Raw genomic sequence first — 23,336 nt, 5'->3', positions numbered from 1 at the left:
CCTTTATTTATGCATACCATAAGTAACTCAACTAATTTCAAGTTGCGATTTTGAATCTAAATACGATTTTAGCAGTTTTTAAACACTTGATCTGTAAATTCATAAGATTGAAAAATCTGTAAATTATAGATAAATTTTACAGATAATCTGTAAATTATAGATTTACAGATAATCTGTAAATTATAAATTTACAGATAATCTGTAAATTATAGATTTACAGATAATCTGTAAATATACCACTTTCCTAGACCTGGTTAAGAGCTTAATTCTTCACATGCCATCTAAGCCAATTTTTAGCTCACCTGTCACAAAGTGACAAGGTGAGCTTTTGTGATCGAGCGGTGTCCACCGTCCAGCCATGCGTCCGTCCATTAACGTTCGCTTTTGACCACTCTAGAGGTCACATTTTTCATGGGATCTTTATGGAAGTTGGTCAGTATGTTCATTTTGATGATATCTAGGTCAGGTTCTAAACTTGGTCACGTGCGGTCAAAAACTAGGTCAGTAGGTCTAAAAATAGAAAAACCTTGTGACCTCTCTAGAGGCCATATTTTTCATGAGATCTTCATGAAAATTGGTGAGAATGTTCACCTTGATGATATCTAGATCAAGTTGGAAACTGGGTCATGTACGGTCAAAAACTAGGTCAGTAGGTCTAAAAATATAAAAACCTTGAGACCTCTCTACAGGCCGTATTTTTCAATCGATCTTCATGAAAATTGGTCAGAATGTTTACCCTAATGCTATCTAGTTTTAAACTGGGTCACATGCTGTCAAAAACTAAGTCAGTAGGTCAAATAATAGAAAAACCTTGTGACCTCTAGAGGCCATATTTTTCAAGTTGGTCTAAATATTCATCTTGATGATATCTAGGTCAAGTTTGAAACTGGGTCATGTTCGGTCCAAAACTAGGTCAGTAGGTCTAAAAATAGAAAAACCTTGTGACTCTCTAGAGGCCATATCTTTCAATGGATCTTCATGAAAATTGGTCAGAATTTTCAACTTGATGATATTTAGGTCAAGTTCAAAACTGGGTCAACTGTGGTCCAAAACTAGATCAGTAGGTCTAAAAATAGAAAAACCTTGTGACCTCTCTAGAGGCCATATCTTTCAATGGATCTTCATGAAAATTGGTCATAATGTTCATCTTGATGATATCTAGGTAAAGTTCGAAACTGAGTCAGGTGCGGTCAAAAACTAGGTCAGTAGGTCTAAAAATGGAAAAACCTTGTGACCTCTCTAGAGGCCATACTTTTCAATGGATCTTCATGAAAATTGGTCAGAATGTTGATTTTCAATGAAACTTAGCCACAATGAACTGGGTTTCGTGTGGACAGGTGAGCGATTCAGGACCAACATGGTCCTCTTGTTCAGATATATTAGCAGACTGAGAGCCAAAATTAGAAAAAAAACCTTTAAATAACTTATAAAAAATCTGTTTCATTTATAATCTGTTTCCTTTATCTTCAGCAAACTTGATCTATATTATCTGTGCATGGACCTCTCTCAACTCTCCAGCTTGACCCCTTTTAGGATCTGCCAGAGCTAAAAACAGAAAATCCTTAAATTGATTACTTGTGAACCATTTTATTCACCAGACCTGGACTGAGGCATCCTTGTACAGACCTCTCAAGTTTGTTAAAAAAGTTTGCCTTGACACCTTTAACAAGCTGCTATGCTGATACTACTCATGCCCCACACATTGGGCCTTCACTAATTCTGGTATACCTATATAGTCATTGAATAGAGTGGCTGTGTTTGGTATACCTATATAGTCATTGAATAGAGTGGCTGTGTTTGGGACATTTTGGTCCTCTAATTTGCCCACGTGCAACATGTCGAGCTGCAGCTGTCAAAAGGACTAGGAGTTGCACATGACACCCTGTCTCATTGAGGCAAACATTTATGCCAAATAAAAAATGATTGCAAAAAGTTACAATATAAGTTATTTATAGTAACAACAAAGGGAAGTAAATCTTTAAAAAAATCTAAGTCCACACAAAAATCCTTACCAGTTAGAGATAGGTCAAAATTGGATGTAACATGCATATTATACTACAGAAAAGTGGTCATTTTTCCCTACGACCAGTATTAAATAAATAAAAAAGTTACGAATATAAGCTATTTATAGTTACAACAAAGGGAAGTAATTCTAGGTTCTTGCACATAACACTCCGTCTCATAATGGTGAACAATTGTGCCAAGTTACATCAAAACCCCTCCATGCATGAAAAAGAAATGCTCCAGACAGTCATTCTTGTATCTGACCTTTAACCTCTAAGTGTGACCTTGACCTTAGACCTATGGTCCTGGTTCTTGCGTACGACAATCTGTCACATGATTGTGAACATTTGTGCCAAGTTAATCAAAATTCCTCCATGCATGAAGAAGAAATGCTCCGGACAGTCATTATTGAATTTAACCTTTGACCTCCAAGTGTGACCTTGACCTTTGAGATAGGAACCTGCGGTTTGCGCATGACACTCCATCTCACTGAGGTTAACATTCATGCCAAATATAAACGAGATTGCTCCATGCATGTCAAAGTTATGGCCTGGACAAACAAATCCAGACGGATGCACATACACCAAACAGTCATTTGGACAACTGTCTTCGCTTTCACAAGCGGGCTTGACAAAAATTAGGGTTGGGACGTCAATAAGTTTTTCCTTTTTTGGATTTTTTTTTATTAAGTGGGACTTTTTCGGAAATTATTTGTGTCAAAAAATGAATACAAATACGGGGGTTATGCCCTTAGAGCACTGTAAGTCTATTTCTAACATCACTGACCATGTTTAAAGCATGTTAAAAAGTTGAAAAAATTCTCCAAGGCCATAAAAACATTAGGGTCGGGCCAAAAATTTAGGGTAGGTTGGCATACCGGAAACAATTTTTTTTTATGCCTAGTGGCTTGATTGATGTTCACCAAACTTGGTCAGAAGCATCGACCTTTCTGAATTTTACATATGAGATCAAAATATCATTCAATCAGCTACATCAGTTTACACTTTTACTTGTGGCAGTACCACTGAAAAACGACTATCTTAGGAAGGGTAAAAAATACTGATGGTTGGGAAATATTGAAAAGGAGATAGTAGGAAAATATTTTCTGACAAGTATTGAAAACAACCAGACAAATATTTTTTTTTTTGTATTTTATTGCATTTCCTTTTTTTTAGTGTACTTTCTTCTATATTTACCAAAGATAGAAATTCACATTGCAGACAAGAAACAATCATTTCACTGTACATTTTTAAAAAACCAGGCAGTCTGAAAGACAGCTAAATCCCCCGCCACTGCTATGGATAGTGAAAGGGTAAAACCTTTGATTTTAGCTGTGACCTTGACCTTGAACTGACATGGCTGACTCATGAATTCTGCACAACGTCTTGATGAGGTGATCATTTGACCAAAGTTTCATGAAAATCCTTCAAGGGGTTTAGGAGATACAGAGCTGAAACCTTTGACCTTCAGTTGTGACCTTGACCTTGAGGTGACATGGCTGACTCATGAGTTCTTGATGAGGTGATCATTTGACCCAAGTTTAATGAAAACCCTTCAAGGGGTTAAGGAGAATCAGAGTGGACACCAAATGGAAGGCTCAAACCTTCGACCCTTAGCTGTGACCTTGACCTTGAGCTGGCATGGCTGACTCATAATTCCTGCACATAGTTCTGATGAGGTAATGAAGTTTTATAAAATTCCTTCAAGAGGTTTAGGAGATATAGAGCGGACACGAAATGGAAGGCTCAAACCTATGACCTTCAGTTGTGACCTTGATCTTGAGCCGACATGGCTGACTCATAAGTTCTGCATATCGCCTTGATGAGGTGATCATTTGACCAAAGTTGATGAAAATCCTTCAAGGGGTTAAGGAGATATAGAGTGGACACAAAATGGAAGGTTCAAACCTTTGACCCTAAGTTGTGACCTTGACCTTGAGCCGGCATGACTGACTCATGGGTTCTGCACATCGTCTTGATGAGGTGATCATTTGACCCAAGTTTTATAAAATTCCTTCAAGGGGTTTAGGAGATATAGAGCGGACACAAAATGGCAGGCTCAAACCTTTGACCTTGAGTTGTGACCTTGACCCGACAAGGCTGACTCATGGGTTCAGCACATCGTCTTGATGAGGTGATCATTTGACCCAAGTTTCATGAAAATCCTTCAAGGGATTTAGGAGATATGGACCGGACACGATTTTGTTACGGACGGAAGAATTGACGGAAGGACAGACGCAGATCATTCCTATAATCCCTCCCCCACGGCGGGGAATTAATAAAATCTAGAGAAACAATGTCTTGACTGGAGAAATATCCAAACTCTGTTTTATCTTCCAGTGAAATTTGACTGTTATAAATACAATGTAGATTTCTATCCCAGCATATAAATCTATCTCAGATTTTATCATTATAATATATTCATAAAAATGTACAAAACAATAAACAAAAACAATGTAAATGGCATTAAAATAAATAAGAACATCCTTTTTAGTAGCAAAATTTTCAGGTAAATCTATTCTGGCTTCATATAGATATTTATATCTTAAAATTCTGTGATTATTTGGTATAATATCTAAATGAATAAATGTTTTGCTTTTTTCAATTCTTCAAACCATTGTAGGCAAACAGTTTTCAATAAATTTACATATTATCTGACCAGATGTGGTGAAAAACAATTGATTTATAGATTAACTATAGTAACAGGACAATAATGACCATACTCGGCAAAACCGAAACTGTCGTTCAACATCATGTGTAGATTACTTCATAACAGAATGAAAGAACACTTGAGATTTTGCTATGGAAGAATACATGTGTCACTCTATAAGGTTGTTCCGCATGTTTGGATCAAATCTGTTTCTACAATGTAAAATTTGTTTATTCCTTACTTTTTTAAAAAAACTCAGAATATAGTACCAGATTTCAACAAATTAAAACTTATATTTAATGAAAACTGCATATATCATGAAGAATTTAAAACTTTATTTTGAATTTCGTGGTGGTCAAGATACCAGTAATTATTTCTAAATTAACCCTCGGTGGTGGTGGTGGTGGGGGTGGGGGGTGTCATAAATTTACAGAAAAATTTCTGGTTCAAGTTTATCAAACATGCAGAAGTACTGTAATTGGATTAAGTTTCAACAAGGCTATGACAGCTATAAATATGTATGTGTTACATAAGAAAGCCCTTGTCTCAAACAAGTATGGATTCTGATTTCTACGTGAGTAGCTGACTGTAAAGAAGAGAAAAAACAAAATTGCAACAAGTACTTTTATCATGATTTCTGTTTTTAAATTTGCTTAAAATATACTGATTCTAAAATATTTGAGAGTATAACAGTAACAAATATAACTGCACAATGTTCACTATATTTTTTTGTAAGTCTGTGCCTCAGGAGTGTCAAATGGTAACAAATTTCCTGGCTCATGTATCAGGTCAACAATGAAAGTCTTTGGTGGGAACTTCGGTGCTCCAGGCTGAAAAAAAAAATAAAATAAAATTATAAACTTGTTATGAGCTTAACAAACTGTTTCACTCTGAAAATGCTGCAATGCATATTGAAATAAGTTGGTACATTTAAATGCTCTAGTTTGACACTTGCAATGTTTGTAATGAAATTTTTACATAGACTGAATTAGCACATCCCTGTTCAAATTGTAAATTACCAGTTCCTTTGAAATCCTTTATTACTATCAATATTTTACATTAAGATAAAAGAAATCTGTCTTTCAAAAAAAAGTGACAAAACAGGCTTCAAAAGTATTTTATTGCATTTTATTGTACTGGTAATTGCTATTTCTAAGAATAAAGATATGCAGAATAATTCAGAACACTCTTTTGAACTGACCATTTTACTTGTATTTCTTTAAGTTTTTTTTTACTTATGGTTAAAAACAATTCATATCAGTCACATGCCCTTTGTTTAAGCAAAGATGGAAGAACTTCCAATGAGATTGAGAAGTGTAAGAATGCACAGATTTAGGGTGTGTTTGCTGCAGGACTTAAGAGCTGTCTGAGACATTGCCATATAGATTAAGTCGTCGTACCAGGTTGTAGGACAGGAATTAAATGAGAATGTCTTGGATGAATTAGCTGAACTTTAACATATACAAGTACATGGAATGTTGTTATTTTGAACCAACAACTAAATGGAATATTATTTACTGAAGTTATTTTTATGAGTACAAACAACTGACATTTTTTAACAAAATTGTTAATATAATGAAATTTTCAATGCAATATGACAACGTAAACGATTAAAATTTCCATTTAAAAGAAATTTCTGACAAATACTCCATTTTACACATACTAAAAATGTAAGTAAAGACATTAAGTGGGTGAAATATTACTGTCCATATGAACAAGGATGAAATCTAGAGTTAGAAAATGGTAGATTAAGAACCATGTCCGTAACAAATCAACTTACGGTAGGGCTAAACGCAAACAAACTATCCTCTAGCTGAAATTGTGCACAAAATATACTACAGCTGTGACAAAACCAAACACATCACTCAACTGTATTTATTAATAATCTTTATTGGTATATATATATATATTTTTTGTGTCACTTCTAACCTTACTTTTTTGAAAAGTTGGGAAAGATAATAAAGTTTGCCAGGTCTTTATTTGGTTTAAAGCATTTTTTGGATGACCAATTGAAATCCACTTCACAATAATGCTTAGAACTTTTAAAACACAAAAATTGTCAGTTTGCATACAGCACACCTTTTCACTATTAAAATATAATTTTGCCAAATAAACTCTCAAGTTCCAGAATGAACCACCCTGTATCTACAAAATACAAAATGTATCTGGTGAACATGTAGAAACATTGTATAGAAGCAGGACAAAATTACACCCTCCACCCCTCTGCTTGAAAGCAGACAAAATCTCCCTTTTGATTTTATTTTGATTAAGATATAAAAACAAATATTATTCTATATCATAACAAATTGCAATACCATACTTATCCATCTTTAAATTAGAATGAATTGAATTTGAAACAAGGCTATTGCCCAGCAATGAAAGTCCCCTACCACATATGGGCATTTTTTACATTTATCCATGGTTTTATATTGAACCTTAATAGAAGGACCTGCATACTCTCTAAATAACCCTCTATCTACCAGCAATGGTTCCATGAAACCTTCTTATATTAAAAGAAACTTGCCCAAAAATTGCTAGGTAAAACTGGCATAATTTTGTAAAAAAGCAAAACAATGTTACGGAACCTGAGCAATGTAATCACAGTGAATAACTATGTGAAGTTACAATCCATTCCCACAAGTGATTACTGAGATAACAGCTTACATATAAAAACTTAACCAAACTGCGATGCCAGCACAAATGCACATAACAGTCCAACAGCTCTACCTATCATTTGAATAGTCAAGCTAAACATTTTACTTCTTTTAAAGTTATTGCTGGATCTGTCTTTAGTGACTGACTGACAAGTGGATAGACAGAAGCCAGCCAAAATGGACAGACAAAATAAAGTGATCTACATATTCTATATATAGCAATCTATCTATCTTCCTAGTTTCATTAAAAAACTTGTAAAGTTATGGCACAATCCACCACTTGTGACTGATTGAAGGACAGACATATGCATGCATGGATAGACAAAATGATGAAATAAAAAAAAACTGTAATGTTCTTCACATTTTTCTATCTATGTAATCTCTTTGTGCTTCTTATGTTATTGCAGAATCCACTTTGGACTATTTGTTTCCATTCGACACAACAACAAAATAAAAGAACAAGCATATTCTTCATATTGCCATCTAGCCATGAACTAAGTTACACAAAAAATATCATGTACTTATAAGGTTACCAAAGGATCTAATTTTGTGAACAGACCCATGGATGGGGGACATATCAGTAGTGCCATCTGTTGAAACACCAGTTGGGGACTATAACAAAGGTCAACAGAGAGGTTTTGTCTACCCTGGTCAAGTTAAGCAGAGAGGATTTTTCCATGTTTAATTGGACCAATTTGGCAACTATATCTTCTATTATTTACATAAAGTCTAGTTTTCAAGTTATATCTACAGTTGAGCAGATAAAAGATAAAGACTTACAGAGTAATCTTCCTCAGGCAGTAAAACCTCATTCCAAGCACGGTTATATTCTCCTCGTACTAATGAACAACTAACTGCTATTTTGTCTGCAAGGGTCTGAAATACAACAAAAACTTCTGTTGAAACACATTATGCAAGAACAGTCCTTTGAATTCATATGCAATATAAAGACAAGAGCAAAACAATAATTCAAGTTTATGAATACATGAAATAATTTTTAATATTATTTTACCTTGTATTTATTAAGATCTTTTTAGGGAACTAAGATTCACACCAGATTTGGTTATATAGATACATATAGCTGAATGGTCCCACTTTAACATAAAACATAAAATTTGTTCTTAAAAAGAGCTTGACTAGTAAAAACTTTAAAACATTAACCAAACATTTCTAAGTTAAAAAGGGGCATAACTGTGTTAAAATTCAAATCAGAGTTATGGACATTGTTTCTCATGATGTAGACTTTGACAGTAAATAACTATTTTAAGTTTCAAGTCAAAAGCTTTGATTGTAACAGAGGTATTTGACTTTATCGAAAACCTTAACCAAAAATTTCAAAGTTAAAAAGGGGCATAACTCTGTCAAAATTTCAATCAGAGTTATGGGGATTGTTTCTCCTGGTGTAGACTTTAATAGTAAATAACTATTTTAAGTTTCAAGTCAAAAGTTTTGACAGTAACAGAGATATTTGACTTTATCAAAAACTTTAAGCAGTGCCGATGCTGGAGTGAGTGCAATAGCTCTACTTTTTCTTTGAAAAGTCGAGCTAAAAATGTTCCACTACTGTAGTTAAAAAACTTACCTTAAACAATAATGCTCTGTGTACATGTATTCCAGCTTTTATTTTACCAAGAGGCACTACATTAGATTTGAGTTCAAATTTTATCTGACTAAGTGGTAATTCCCAGCCAAAATTACTTAGCTGGCCTCTTTCTATAGGCCCACCCATTTTTTCTGCAACAAATCTGAAATAAATTGAAGCAAAAATGAATGTGAAAGACATGAAATTTTCATTGCCTCAGTAAAAGAATATCATTGGACAAATACCTTAGCAGTTCAGAAATAATCTAGCACTGCAATATGCATGTTTAGTTGAGTGGTCACTGTAACACTGCTCAAGGGCAGCAACTTTATTGTTATGGGTTACACAACTTGGCCCAGAAAAAAGAAGTACCGGTATACTGTAAAATCATTTAATTTAGTGGGCATGAAATTTCATGGTTTTGGTCAAAATGGCAATTTCGTGGGGATATGAATTTGTGGATTTCAACTTTTGAACATAAAATGAATGGGAATTTTACTTGTTTGTTGGGATTAAATTTTGTGGATTGATTCAACCACGAAATCCACAAAAATCAGTCCCCCACAAATATAAATGATTTCACAGTATATATCAGCACATCATATCTACGTTTCACAACTTTGAGAACAGAAAGCCCCGAGTGTTACAATTATACAACTTAGCAGGAGGACTGAAAATCAAAGGCCTGAATGGCCTGAGTCGGCTAATGATTGATGTACTGACAGTATAGTCTACCAGTTTCAGTTTGTTTTTAGTTTTTTTCTTAAAATTTCATAACACAGCTTGATATTTACCCAAAATATTATATCCGGATACGATTACACTTTTCTCCAGTTTGAACAATATATTTTACAAATTGTGATGATACGAAGACATTTAGCAGCAATTGGCAGTATCTGACATTGAAGTTTACGGTTAAATTACCTCTTATTTAAATCTTTTCATAAAAAAGTTGTTTCGTTTCGCCAAACATAGACGATCTACTTTCGATTTCAAAAACTACAAGAAAATACAATTTAATGTTTCGCCGATTTGTTTATTTCTCGAAAAATAAGAATTAAAATCATTTTTAATATCAGTAGTAACTAAACAAACCAGTAAGAGCTTCTTCTTCCGATAATTTATCCGTTTACTGACTGCAAAATTCAACCCACGCAAAGTTTATAGAAATCATACGATGCGTGTTTACGTTCAATGTGGGAGAATTAAGGCTGATCGGCTATGTTACCTAACGCATCCAGACGATTCAGATTTTGTTTTTAAAAAAGCATTGTGTGCGTTTCTGTAATTTTATATACGTTTTTATACGCTTAGAAATTATTAGACATGCGTATTTGCATTATTTCTATACGTAATTTACGCTAATACGCATCTTATCTGGAGCCCTGCAGTGGAACTATTTTTTGTCTTTCGCTGGATGTTACCCAAGCTTTGTAAGCCTGCGCAATTCTTAAAATGCACATTTATGCTTAATGAGTTACATTCGAGAATTGCACAATTACAAGTCATAAATATGACAGATTACATCGTATATTGGTCATAGCAAAGGGAATTGACACAACTTAACTTCATTCATGCAGTGAACTGTTTGAAATTTGAGAAATCTAATGGAACTACATCCCTTCACATGTTATTCGGTCCATTTAGAGAATCGTTGGATAGCAAGGACTCGTCAAAAGGCTTTCAGCCTTTAGCCGACTCAAAAATGAAAAACAAAATGTCATTTTAAACCACTCATTAACAGGGGAAACTTTAGTCTGGAACTGAACCCCTAGCTCTGACCATAAAATTCTCCATAGCAAAACATTTGAACTATATTTATAAAGACTTACGCAGCTAAAGCTTTCACTTGCTCTCTAGTAGTAGGAAGAGGCTGTATTTTTTCTACCACTTCATCTATGAACTTAAGGAGTGTGGAATCACATGGTGGCTCATATGGTTTGTTCTCGGCCGCGGAGATTGCCTCTGCCTCACGCTGTAGTTGTGCCTGTAACTCCTCCTCACGCTGTTTCTCTTCTCGTTCTTGCTGTTTCCGAGTTTTCCTATACATTTTAAGAAAATGTCAGTAAATTTGCTACAAATATTGGATTATTTTCTTTCAGAGCTTATGGCAAAAACGTCTGGCTCTAGATTGGCTACACCTCATCGATTTGGCTTGGACTGTTTATTTTTCTTCAAGTTAAGCTGCATTTAACTTCACCTCAAACCTTTTTCTTGAAGTATAAGAATGAAAACTTTAAATTTCAATATGCCATACAATAAATGTAAAGTTGATATTTTAGGTAAAAATGTCACTACGTTAAAGAAGTTTTTTTTTCAAAAAGCAACAACAAAAATAAAACACTGTACTGTTGCTTTTGATTTGGATGCCCAAAGAGACTGAAATTTATGTTTCCCTTATAGACAATAGTACTCTTAGTAAGAAGGCCAAGCAGCACCAAAATTTTAGCTGTTTATGAATTAAAAGCAAATAATCTGCATGTTAATTTTCAAGCTTATGTGTCCATAGATGACAATACAAGGCAAAAATACAATCACATACATTATACAAAAATGGTTACAATAAAATAAAACCAAGGGCATGCTCTTTCACAATTCTATTTCTATTTTTACAACACTCATGCTTTTAACATTTAGAAAACAGCTAGAATGACACGCTTGAACATTTTCAAAACATTGCTAAATACAAAAAAAAACATTAAAGATACAATTTATGATATATTATAACATAATCATTTGTGGATGAGAGCAAGAAAATCTTGAAACACTGTATGAACAATATTAGAAAACTGAATGAAAACAGATTTAGCAAGTACATAAGTACTTTTCCTTCTTTTTTTCAACATCTGAAGCTTTGATAGAAGATGTCTTAATTAAAACCAAATATGATGATGTACTTTTTGTAACAACTGCACTGAAAGCAAGTGGAGAACATACCTAATGCTTAACTAATCCTTCTGTGCTTTTTACAGGCAGAAGAAACACTACTGTATGTGTAAAACATACCAGGTCACCACATTACAACAAAATACAATTCTGAGACAAAATAGTTCTCAAAGAAATACACCAAAAAGTCCAAAAAGTGTTTTTGCACAGTGCATAGTATCTTACTTAGCGGAAGTGGACAGTCGGCTCATCATACCGGCTACCATTTGTTCTCTATTCAACAAAACAAGTTTCAAACATTAGTTTAGGTTTCTTAATTAAGGCCTAGTTGCTCTATCAGCTTGCCAATGACAAAGTACCTCTTCACTTACTGAGAACTAACCAGCACATCTACTGGCTTATTATGACTGTGACAAAGGTTTAAACCTGCAACCTACTACACTGAAAGACCAACACCAAATCTACCACATAACTCCCTCCCTGTATTATTTCTACTTCAAGAGAATATGAAAAAGTGTCTTCAGAAAGTATTCAAGATTTACCATCACCAATCAATTAGTAGACTTACAGATTTTAAGTGTTCATGTATCCATGTTGAAAATACCATAAAAAGTGAACAGAATTTTCTTCCATGTGAATAAGAGGTCCATAGCACAAAGAAATTTTAACCCCAACACCAATAGTAACAATTCTTAACTAAGGCCAAAATAAATTTCCTGACTATAGAAAACAACAATTAAAAGGTCTGTTCTAAATAACAAGGACTTACTGCAACCATTGATACTAAGAAAGGGACCAAACTTTCACCAAATCCCTGTTTATAATTTGTTAAAATCTCACTTGAAAGCTGTTAATGTTGCCACTGAATCTCGCCTTGCAAAGAATCTGCATTTGATAGTATACATTTTAAAATCATCCAAATGTCTATCAGACAAGAAGCTTACAATTCCCAGAGCCAATTGTAGAGAAAGATCAACCAAGTAATCACAGCTGACAAAGATCTTGACAAATAAGGTAACGTAAAATTATGGTAATACAGATATGGTGACATAAATATGGTAAAGTAAACTTTGAAAAAAAACAAAGCATGGTTAGTTATTTTTAAAAAAATGCTAAAATGCAATTAAGCCAAAAACTTGCAAAGCTTCATGCATATTATCAAGTATACACACATAATTGTAATACATGTACGATGCTGTGATTACTTGATATAATAAAATTTGAGTACTACGTTTATTTCACAAAATAAATAATTGGGCGGGGCAGCATTATGCATGAGATACAATATGTAACACAACCTATACATGTATATGTTCACACACTCTGTGCTACTTACGTAGGGGAATGTCTGCAAACACAGGGAAATCAGTTAATGAAACTCTGCTATCATGACACAAGTTATATGACTTTTATATCTTCCCAAAAACTTAAAATCATTAAAAATGTATACGGTGTTTCATAGTTTCATAAAAAAGAAATGTTTAGTATATAAAGACAAGTCTATTTACCAACAAGAGCTGTCAGTTGACAGCGCTCGACTATTCTCAGTGCTTGATAGTATAATATAAGTTATGAGTAAAACTTTAACATTACAATAAGCATATTCTAAGTCAAAAATGGGCCATAATTCAGTCAAAATGCTTGATAGAGTTGCCTCCTCCCTTTTACAGACTGGGGTCATGATGGTAAACAAGTATGCAAAATATGAAAGCAATATCTCAATGGACTTGAAAATATTTGGGGTGGTACGCAAACTTTAACATTTATTCTAAGTCGAAAAGGGGCCATAATTCAGTCAAAATGCTCGATAGACTTGCCTCCTCCTTTTTACAGACTGGGGTCATGATGGTAAAAAAGTATGCAAAATATGAAAGCAATATCTCAATGGAATTTGAAAATATTTGGGGTGGTACGCAAACTTAAACATTTATTCTAAGTCAAAAAGGGGCCATAATTCAGTCAAAATGCTTGATAGAGTTGCCTCCTCCTTTTTTACAGACTGGGGTCATGATGGTAAACAAGAATGCAAAGTATCAAAGCAATATCTCAATGGACTTTGAAAATATTTGGGGTGGTATGCAAACTTTAACATTTATTCTAAGTCAAAAAGGGGCCATAATTCAGTCAAAATGCTTGATAGAGTTGCCTCCTCCTTTTCACAGACTGGGGTCATGATGGTAAACAAGTATGCAAAATATCAAAGCAATATCTCAATGGACTTTGAAAATATTTGGGGTGGTACGCAAACTTAAACATTTGTGTGACGCTCACGCTAACGCCGACGCCGGGGCGAGTAGGATAGCTCCCCTATTCTTCGAATAGTCGAGCTACAAATTACAGTAAGAAGTGTGATTAAGAATATTACATACAAGGTAAGTGAATAACATAAGATAACTATAGAATCTGATGTTGAATTAAAATCATTTAGACAAAATCTAAGTTCATTTTTTTGCAAAATTGATGGAAAAAATTACTTCTTGGGAATGACATCACTGCAAAGATTATTCAATAGTGATTTAAGTTATTAATGTAGACAGGACTGTACATGAAGTAAGATAGAAAATTGGTCAAATTTCAAACTTCCTGCCTGGTTTTTTTATGTATGAAAATTATTTATACATGTACTAACTTAATCCAGCAAATAGATCCTTGAAACAATTGATCACAAATAATTTTACTCCACAACAAATTAAGCAAAAACCAATTAACTGCTGACAGCGGTAAGCAAAATTTGACCAGTAAATGTTAGGATTGTTACTTGTACTGGGAGAATTCTGTAAAATGAAATGTGTCAAGAGTGAATTAGATCTTTGTAGCAACCTACTTCGAAACCCTGGGTGATTTCTTATGTTCGAAATCGTTCTTCCGTATAATACTGCGAAAAATAAAGCATTTCTTAAACACACAGACCATAAAAAGCGATACACTTACCAGACTATTATATATTTTCAGGAAAATTTCCAACAATTTTAAAGAAATAGATAAAGCGAAGAACTAACTCCAGAAATATACTTTTTACTTCAAAACTAACATGTTTCGTCCATTGGACTTCATCAGAGTATAATGAAGTTTGTAGAATCTATAAAGTAAAAGCAACACAATACTTATGCCAAGTTTCAACTTCATATGCTGTCTGGGACTCTGTATTCAAAATTTACTAATGTAATTTGATAAAAAGCTCCTTAATTGCTGGAAATTTTTCTATATTCAATATATAATGGTCATGTATAACATTAAATATGAGAGCTGAAATAAATCTGTGTTCCAGAATTCTAAACTGATATGCATGTTCTAACCCTCTTCAGCCTTGTTTCTTTACCACTGTGAATCTGTGATGTTAAAGCACTGTTAAAGGGAATGAACTCTTACAAGGCTGAAGATCTCTAATGAAAACAAAAAATGAAAATAAAAAGTTTTTATTATACACAACACAGTTATTAGAGAGAAGTTGCAACTTCATACTTGTAAGAGTACACCTATATGTAAGATTCTGCTCTTTATTTCAATACATTTTTAAGGTGTTAAAACTCAATTTGTACAAAATTTAGTGGTATTTTTCTTCTGTAGACTGCAAATAGACAGGAAATACAAAAGTTTTCATAGCAGTTGCAGGAATCTGTTTCCTCCCGACAAAATTTCCAATTAGTATTTGAGAAGATGCATATCAATTCAGACAGAACATGACATCATGTTACATCACACTCTTGTCACTCAGGTACTTACGATCTGCCCTCACTTCTTCATATAAAAAATGGATAAGCTCAATGAATATATCACATAAATCTAATCCGTACTGCGTAAAAGACACATTGTTTTTATTCATCGCTTGTTCTCTAAATTGCTTTCAAATTGGAAAAACCTAATAAAATTTAGTGGTTAAAAAATCAGGTGAAAGTGATATAAATTTTCATTGACTGCAAACAGCAGTTCGTGCGTTTGATGTTTACTTATAACAATGTTATAGTACAATCACGCAAGTCAAAATGTGAATTATACTCATGAAAATGAAATGTCAGGGATAAAATCCCCTTATGCGATATCAAAATGTATTTGAGCTTAATTGTTACTGAAATATTGTGCGACATTAATTTTTAAGTAGAATGAGTTGAGGTAAGATATAGACAGTTACAGTGAAATATTGTAATATTAGTGTGGTGCAAAGTTGTGCTCTTAATAGTTCAACACACAATACTGGGAAGAGAAAGATGAAAATTTGATACTGAAATTACAGGACAGATGATGAACAAATGTAGAATGTCTTTAAACTAGCAAAATACTTGATCAAAAATATAACATTGTCCCTGGTTATATCATAATAAGGGCTTTTCTCTAATAACAGGAAAATAAAAAACAATATTTTATTACTGAACTGCTTGTAAGTGTAAAAATAACATTTAGAAATACAGAGTTTAATTACTTTTTAATTTGTGAACAGAAACAAGAGACAGACAATACTGACCATGTTTCTTCCATTATGATGTTTAAGAATACAATGTACTTGCAACCTGTGTTACTTTACTTAGCATTGTCTGCTACCCAAAAGCCTTTTAACAGTAATTACTTCACTAGCTTGCAGCAACACCTGGCATACCTACAACTCTCAAATTGTTTTCATTATGCACTGTATAAATATACTATAGATAGTCTTAAGACTTTGGGTAGCTGACAATATTATTTACTTAAAGTCTGATTATCAGATCTCAAGATGGACAATACGGTACTTACGTTTTAGAATCACGCCCTGTTCTTGACGATTTTCCAGTAACACTGGTTTTTGATGCCTCTTGTTTAGCATCAAGTTCTGCTTGAGACTGTGCCTGTGATATAGTTGGACTGAAGGAGAGAAACAAATAAAATGTAGATCTATGTATGTGTAAAATAAAATCTATAAAACAATGAAATGGATATTGTATCAACAGTCAAGTCCTGGAAGTATTATACAGAGAAGTCAAAAGTAACTGAGTAGGTTACTGCAATAGTACATGTACAGTTAATGTAAACTTACTTAATACATTCCTGTATTTCAAATTACAAGAGAAGTGTTCTGAGAAAGAAAATGTCTATTTAAACACACATATTACAGGTGGCGGACAAGAAACTTCGCATCTAAACCAACTGTTATCTCATTAAAATAAAAATAAAAAAAGATAAATGCCCAAGTCGGGAACTAAATCTATAAAATACATTGCTATGACATCTTCTACTTACTCTGGTTTAGCATTGACAATGATAATGGGCCTCTTATCATTCATTTCCTGTTTGGCATACTCCACAACAGTGAGGAATTTGGTACCCGGTCTAAGTTGTCCCACATCATAGAAACCATTCTCAATGAAGTTTGTAGAACCTGGTTAAAGTATAGGTAAAATTGTTAAAAGGAGGTAATTCAAATTTAAGTGCACAATACTTGTTATATTTTATATTGAAATTACATATTTTTATACAGACTATTAAAATGCAACAGTACCATGCTAATATGCAACAACTGCACATATATCTAACAATACAAACCACCTCTTAAATTCATGATATAAGTGAGTGTCATGATTTACATTAAACAAAATTTAGCAGCAGATTTAAAAAATGGAGGTTACTTTGTTTAAATATAATATGTCAAATGTATGTAGCGGAGAAAATCATGATAATATGTAAAATATACTATGTTAAAATCTAATATTAAGCCACACAGAATGTAACATACATAACATACAAGATGTAAAAGTAACGTAAGATATAAGCGACTTACTGAGACATCCAGTGAGGGCATATTTTGCTGAGAGATTACTGTCTAACAGTTTCTGTAGAGCAGCTTCAGCAAATGGACTTTTCCTTGTGCTTGAAGTCTGTATCTCTTGTAACAATTCCATACCACTGAAACAGGAAAACAACTTCGTAAAAATATATTATTACAGAAAAACAATCTCAACAATATAATAAACAGTATATTTTCTGCCTCTCTTCTGAAATTATATTTGATGTAAAAATAACTTTGATCTAACTAGTGTATTCTTCATTTCTTTTTTTTTGTGGTCAAATTTTTAATTTCAAACTGAATTAAAAACCTTCTTGATGGCAATTACTGAAAAAGTATACATCTCAGCAAACTGTTGTGGTATTCCTTGTAATATGACAATCCTTTGAGTGGTTTAGAAAACACCGAGTGGGTACAAAATTTTGCTATTTGACATTAGACCTCCATGAGTGGTCTTGACCTTCATTTGTGTAATTATTGTAGTATTACAACTGTGAACTCATTTGTGTAGTGATTTGAAAATCCATTGGTTTTAGAAATATGACTTTAGGAAGGAATTACAGATGGACAAGTGGACCAACTGACAGACATGTGTGACTCATATTTAGCCCCAAGATATGGCAATCAACAAGTTTATAACTCTTATAATAACTCTGAAGTATTACCCCAGTTTACATATTTCTGTAGCTGTGGGTTCATCAACAGCACATACAGTGATGGCCCAGGCTGCGTTCCTTCTCACTTCATCATTACCAGATCTCAGTAGAGCAACCAGAGGTGTGAGACCATCTGATAGTCGAAACTGAAATTGTCAAAGTCATTTTGAAATAGTAAGTAATTTACCTTGGGACACCATGAGAATTTTTTAACAATCTGAGCGAACATTGTGCAATAAACATTGCCTTAAATATATCTCATAGATTTATTCTTTCCTCTTTTTTTATTAGAATCATGTTAAATGGTTGTCTTGTATTGTGTTTAGTTTAATCAAAATGTTACTTTGATATGTGATGATTACAGTTAATCAAACTTTATATTCATGACATTGTCACAAGGATTTTAAAGGCATTACGTTAAGCATACAAAGTAGGCATACTGTGCAGAGATATTTAACTGAACACTTACATTTTCTCTTGATTCAGCATCACAGACAAAGGCTGCCACTGCCAGGGCTGTTTTACTCTGAACTGTTGTATTTCTGAAATCAAAAATATGAGCTATCAGTCAGTCTTTAAAAAGTGTATTTTGAGAGGGTTTTTTGTTTTGTTATTCAAACTGTTTCATTTTGTCTATTCAAAATGAGGTGAAATGATTTAAAATGTACTGGAAAAAACTCCTAATCTAACTTCTTTTTACAAGGTTGTTGTCGTTTAATCCATGTTATTTCATTTATGCAAGGTAAAATAAAAAAATTCTCCTAACTCACCTTGAGTTCAATGGTTCTATCAAAGCTCTGACAACTCCCTTGTTTTGTGCATCAACTCTGAGAACTTCTATCTGTGCAAGATTTGTTAGAACACATGCTGAATTGGCCACCGCTTCCTCTCTAGTATCTACCAGACAGTTTATTAGTGGTTCTATACCATTCAAATTCTGGATCTCTCTAAAAATACATAATTATTTCAATAATTTCATACAGATATGTTGAAGCACATGCTCAAGGTTTGTTAACTTCTGTATTTTTGCTATTTTCAATCACCATAATGAGCCGTGCCATGAGAAAACCAACATAGTGGGTTTACGACCAGCATGGATCCAGACCAGCCTGCGCATCTGCGCAGTCTGGTCAGGATCCATGCTGTTCGCTTTCAACGCCTACTGGAATTAGAAAAACTGTTAGTGAACAGCATGGATCCTGACCAGACTGCGCGGACGCGCAGGCTGGTCTGGATCCATGCTGGTCGCAAACCCACTATGTTGGTTTTCTCATGGCACGGCTCATATAATCAAATGCCCTGATGAAAATCAAGCTAAAAGTACTGTGATTATTTTATCAAATTACTTTTGTAATTTTAGAAGTTTAAAGACCTAAAATGTTTACGTAAAAGCAACTTTTTACCTCTGACAACTTAAAAGAAACCACTTCTTATTGAAACTGCAAATGATTGCAACAGTATAAGAACAACATGCAATATAATTAGGGATGGCAACGAATATTTGAATATTTGTTCATAACACGAATATTCGAATACCGATTCACTATTCGAATATTCGAAAAAAAAAAATAAAGTCATGAATAATAAAAGTCAAATGAAAGAACAAAATATGTTCGTTTATCTTATTTGCCCAAATCTGTTTTCATTACAAATTTGCGCGAAAATAACTTCTGTCATTGTCAGACATGTCATTTTGTATATTAGCGTGCCGAGATTGTACATCGCCATGGTGATGACACTGTATCCCGTATTTAATATCGCTAATTGCCTACCTTTAGAAAATTTTAATAGTCACAAACTGATGTAAATCCATTACAACTCGCCTTGTTTTCGGTAGGTGCGAACCGTGTGCAATTAAAATTGATCAGGCATCACTTGAAATAAACACTTGGATTTCAATCAAAGTCGATAATTGATGTGTTTGAGTAAAAGAAAAATGCAGAAAAGTATAGAAATCAAGTTAAACAGGACGCATATATTCCTTTTTTATGTAAGTCGGATTATCTGACTGAAATTACGAATATTAAATGCATTTCGTATGGTTAACTTTTTTATAAAAAATCATTACTCAATTTTCAAAGATAGACGTAAAGTTAAGCAAAAAATTTCTTTTTCTGTATTTTACCTCCAATTAGACTCCCCTACCCCGCAGTGAATATCTACTCTCAAAATGCCAGCAGTGTTTCCTGCCGTTTTGAGGTATTTCAGGCGACCATCCAATAAAAATTCGGTTACGTGTAATATGCGTTGAAAGACCTCACTTACGCAGGGGCTTTATCCCTATAAGGAATAAATAATATGTCTATGAAGGCAAATAACGAATACTTTTATCTCTGCAAAAGATGTAACAAGCGTATAGAATGATTTGTCAGTTTTAATTCGTCAATGTTTGAATCTATACCGGAGTATAACGAAAGTAGAATTAATGCAGATCGCTGATTGGGTAGGTAACACTATTTTGAGTTGAATTTTAGATCGTTGATGCCCGAATATCTAATATTCGTTCGAAGCTGACCGAATATTGATACAAAATGGTATTCGTGCATCCTAAATTATATGAACTTATGGACTAATTATGTGACTTATCAGGACTGGTATTTCGACAGCGATGCTTCCAAATATCACTAAGTAAAGCAAGATGTTTGTCATGAAAAGGACGCTATAAAATCCTGATATAATGATAATAATGAGCTGGAACAATGGAGCTGTATAAATAACTTACTGGCAGTTGTTACTGTTGGCTGTTGTAAGGTTCGCCAGTGCCAGCGTCGCTGCCTCCTTCACTTCACTGTTCTCTGAACTAACCATCTTAATGAGAGGTGCAAGACCATCTGTAATATTTGTAGATACTGTCTTACAGTAAGATCATCTATTTTCAAACCACTTCTCAACTCAAGTTGAATGACACAGCACATAAAAGAATATTTTAATTCTCTTACAGTACAATGAAAAGTAGTTATAGTTTTGTATCTATAGACACAAGCAGATTCTTCAACCCAACTGGATGGCTTTCTTATATCCTGCACAGACTGGTATTGAGGTTAAAACGTTTGTCTTTGGTCAATTTCAAGATTTAGCTCAAAATGAACCAATCAGATGGTCTTGAGACTGGTCTCCACACTCAGTTTCATAACCTTAGGCCCTGGTCTAACAGTGCTGAAGGTCAAATACCATAAAATAAAGTAACCTTTAGTATTTTCCCCCATGAACTTATTGTATTACATCAGTTCCTGAATTCATTTTTTATCTTTAAGATTAAAACCCTTACCCCACTCTCTGATGGAGTCTCTGCTGGAGAGGTTTTCAGCCATGATGGCCAGTGCCTGTGCAGCTGAGGTTTGAACCTCAGTGGACTCGTGACTCAGTAAGTGAATCAACATTTTCTCTGTCTCTTGCTCATGTAGAATTTTCCTGTTCTCAGCTGTAAAATATACAGGATAGTTGCAAGGGTTCTATCTCAACACTCCTCATTTTGCCTAATGGTTTAGGTTCAGATGTAATATAAACTTTTTGACATATTTTTTAACAGCACTAGATGGAATTTTGTAGAGAGAGCATCGCAAATTCCTTTTGTTTTGTTTTTTGTTGCTGCACGATTATCAAAACCATTTCAGTTCAATAAAAGACATCAGTGAACAAGAAAATGCGGTAGTTTATTTGATAACAAAACATACTACATAATTATTAAAGAAGATATTTCATTGAAAATGCTGAACCAAAAAAAAAAAAAAAAGAAATAATCATTGGTGTATGATGTAAATTTAGAAAAAAAATTACCACTTCTAGCAGATCTAGCGATAGCTTTGGCTGCACACATCTTCACATCTGGGAGTGTGGGGATAATAGCCTCCCCTGGTGGAGGTTCCGAGCTATCAGCAGACTCTTGTTTCTTTGCTGAAACAACACACATGATTGTTTTATAAATCTTGAGATATACATTATGATGTGGATTTTCCAAGTTTAAGTCTTACTGGAACATGTGGCTAGTATAAAAGGGTAAATATCATAATAACTTCAGACCAATATTTAAACAAATTCCTCCACGCCTTTATCAAGATTAAATGTGCAAGTCTCTAAGACTGAACATTTAGAAAACAATTAAGTCATGCAAATAAATGAATGCAATTATACTGACAAACAATACATATTGAAGTAAGCAATTTATCTCCAACACTTTGATGAATTGCAAAGAGAAAAGAAAAATTCGAGATAGGAATAGAACTGTGCCATTGTAAACTGGAAAATAAACTGTTGTCTAATCTTTTTCTTCTCCTTCAAAACTATTTCATTTACTTAATACAATTATATGAACATATTGTTTAAAAATACAAAAGAATAGACTACGTAACAGGTAGAGAATATGTAAACAGTAACTCATTTGTTAACTCAACACTTCTTTAGGTTGAAGAAATAGATTGAAACAAAATAGAACAGAACAGAACAGAATGAAACATGTTCACAACAAATTACGAATTAACAGTGTGCTACCAAAGTTTTCCAATTATTCAGGTTTATATGCAGGAAATGCACATTGTGTATTATATTTTACCTGATGAACCATGACTACATTTTTGACTTGCTGCTACGATGAACAAAAAAATCAGATTTTTATGAAGGCTAAAAGGATGTCTATGTTAACTGACATCACATTGGCCTACTTTCATGCCTATGAGTTACAAATAAGTAAAATCAAAATATTTCATTTCAAGAAATCATAAAAACACCAGTGACATAAATAAAATCCAAAAGTGATCTAATAAAAACTTTTTCAAGTAAGGTTTCATTTTTTTACATTCTAATTTCTATCTTTAACAACTCACTTACAAAATGGCAAGAGAAACTTATTTTTCATTCAGCAACAAAGATACTTAACCCCTTCTTCTTGCTGATTTTTTTCCTCCTTTACCTGAAGACAACAGCAAAGCCTTTAACTTGTCAAGACCATGTAAGTAGTTATAACCAGTACATATTTTGTCATCAGTGAAATCTAATATCTAACATATTTGATCACATCAACTGATGGTTTGTGGCTTTTTCTGTGACTTGAAAATATTTTGTTATACTCAATTAACATTTTAAAACTGTCTGTGTAATATGAATTTAAATGATTTCTCATATATCTTTTAGCAAATCTATCATATTTAACATCACAT

General features: G+C 33.5%; 1 protein-coding gene across 12 annotated transcripts in view; it reads right to left on the bottom strand.

Annotated features, from left to right (window-relative positions):
* Positions 1 to 3,138: 3,138 nt before the first annotated feature.
* Positions 3,139 to 23,336, bottom strand: part of LOC123558177 (armadillo repeat-containing protein 3-like) — a 33,108-nt gene continuing 12,910 nt past the window's right edge. For 2 of the 12 annotated variants that reach the window (XM_053542849.1, XM_053542850.1), the window contains exons 10-25: positions 22,733 to 22,765; positions 21,961 to 22,077; positions 21,452 to 21,604; positions 20,906 to 21,014; positions 18,954 to 19,130; positions 18,653 to 18,725; positions 18,193 to 18,329; positions 17,522 to 17,646; positions 16,984 to 17,122; positions 16,501 to 16,608; positions 14,600 to 14,650; positions 10,722 to 10,931; positions 8,890 to 9,052; positions 8,088 to 8,183; positions 6,434 to 6,466; positions 3,139 to 5,483 (exon numbers count right to left, since the gene is read on the bottom strand). In XM_053542849.1, coding sequence (XP_053398824.1) covers positions 5,373 to 5,483; positions 6,434 to 6,466; positions 8,088 to 8,183; positions 8,890 to 9,052; positions 10,722 to 10,931; positions 14,600 to 14,650; positions 16,501 to 16,608; positions 16,984 to 17,122; positions 17,522 to 17,646; positions 18,193 to 18,329; positions 18,653 to 18,725; positions 18,954 to 19,130; positions 20,906 to 21,014; positions 21,452 to 21,604; positions 21,961 to 22,077; positions 22,733 to 22,765 — 1,835 coding nt within the window. In that variant the 3' untranslated portion in view covers positions 3,139 to 5,372. Of the gene's footprint in view, positions 5,484 to 6,433; positions 6,467 to 8,087; positions 8,184 to 8,889; positions 9,053 to 10,721; positions 10,932 to 12,000; positions 12,049 to 12,615; positions 12,661 to 13,111; positions 13,124 to 14,599; positions 14,651 to 15,498; positions 15,514 to 16,500; positions 16,609 to 16,983; positions 17,123 to 17,521; positions 17,647 to 18,192; positions 18,330 to 18,652; positions 18,726 to 18,953; positions 19,131 to 20,905; positions 21,015 to 21,451; positions 21,605 to 21,960; positions 22,078 to 22,732; positions 22,766 to 23,336 lie in introns of all 12 variants that reach the window. The other 10 variants (XM_053542855.1, XM_053542858.1, XM_053542859.1 and 7 more) reach the window with 10 other exon arrangements.

This window comes from Mercenaria mercenaria, chromosome 5, assembly GCF_021730395.1.
Source record: "Mercenaria mercenaria strain notata chromosome 5, MADL_Memer_1, whole genome shotgun sequence".
In the NCBI taxonomy this organism is placed as follows: domain Eukaryota; kingdom Metazoa; phylum Mollusca; class Bivalvia; order Venerida; family Veneridae; genus Mercenaria; species Mercenaria mercenaria.
This window is presented reverse-complemented; position numbering and strand designations above follow the sequence as displayed.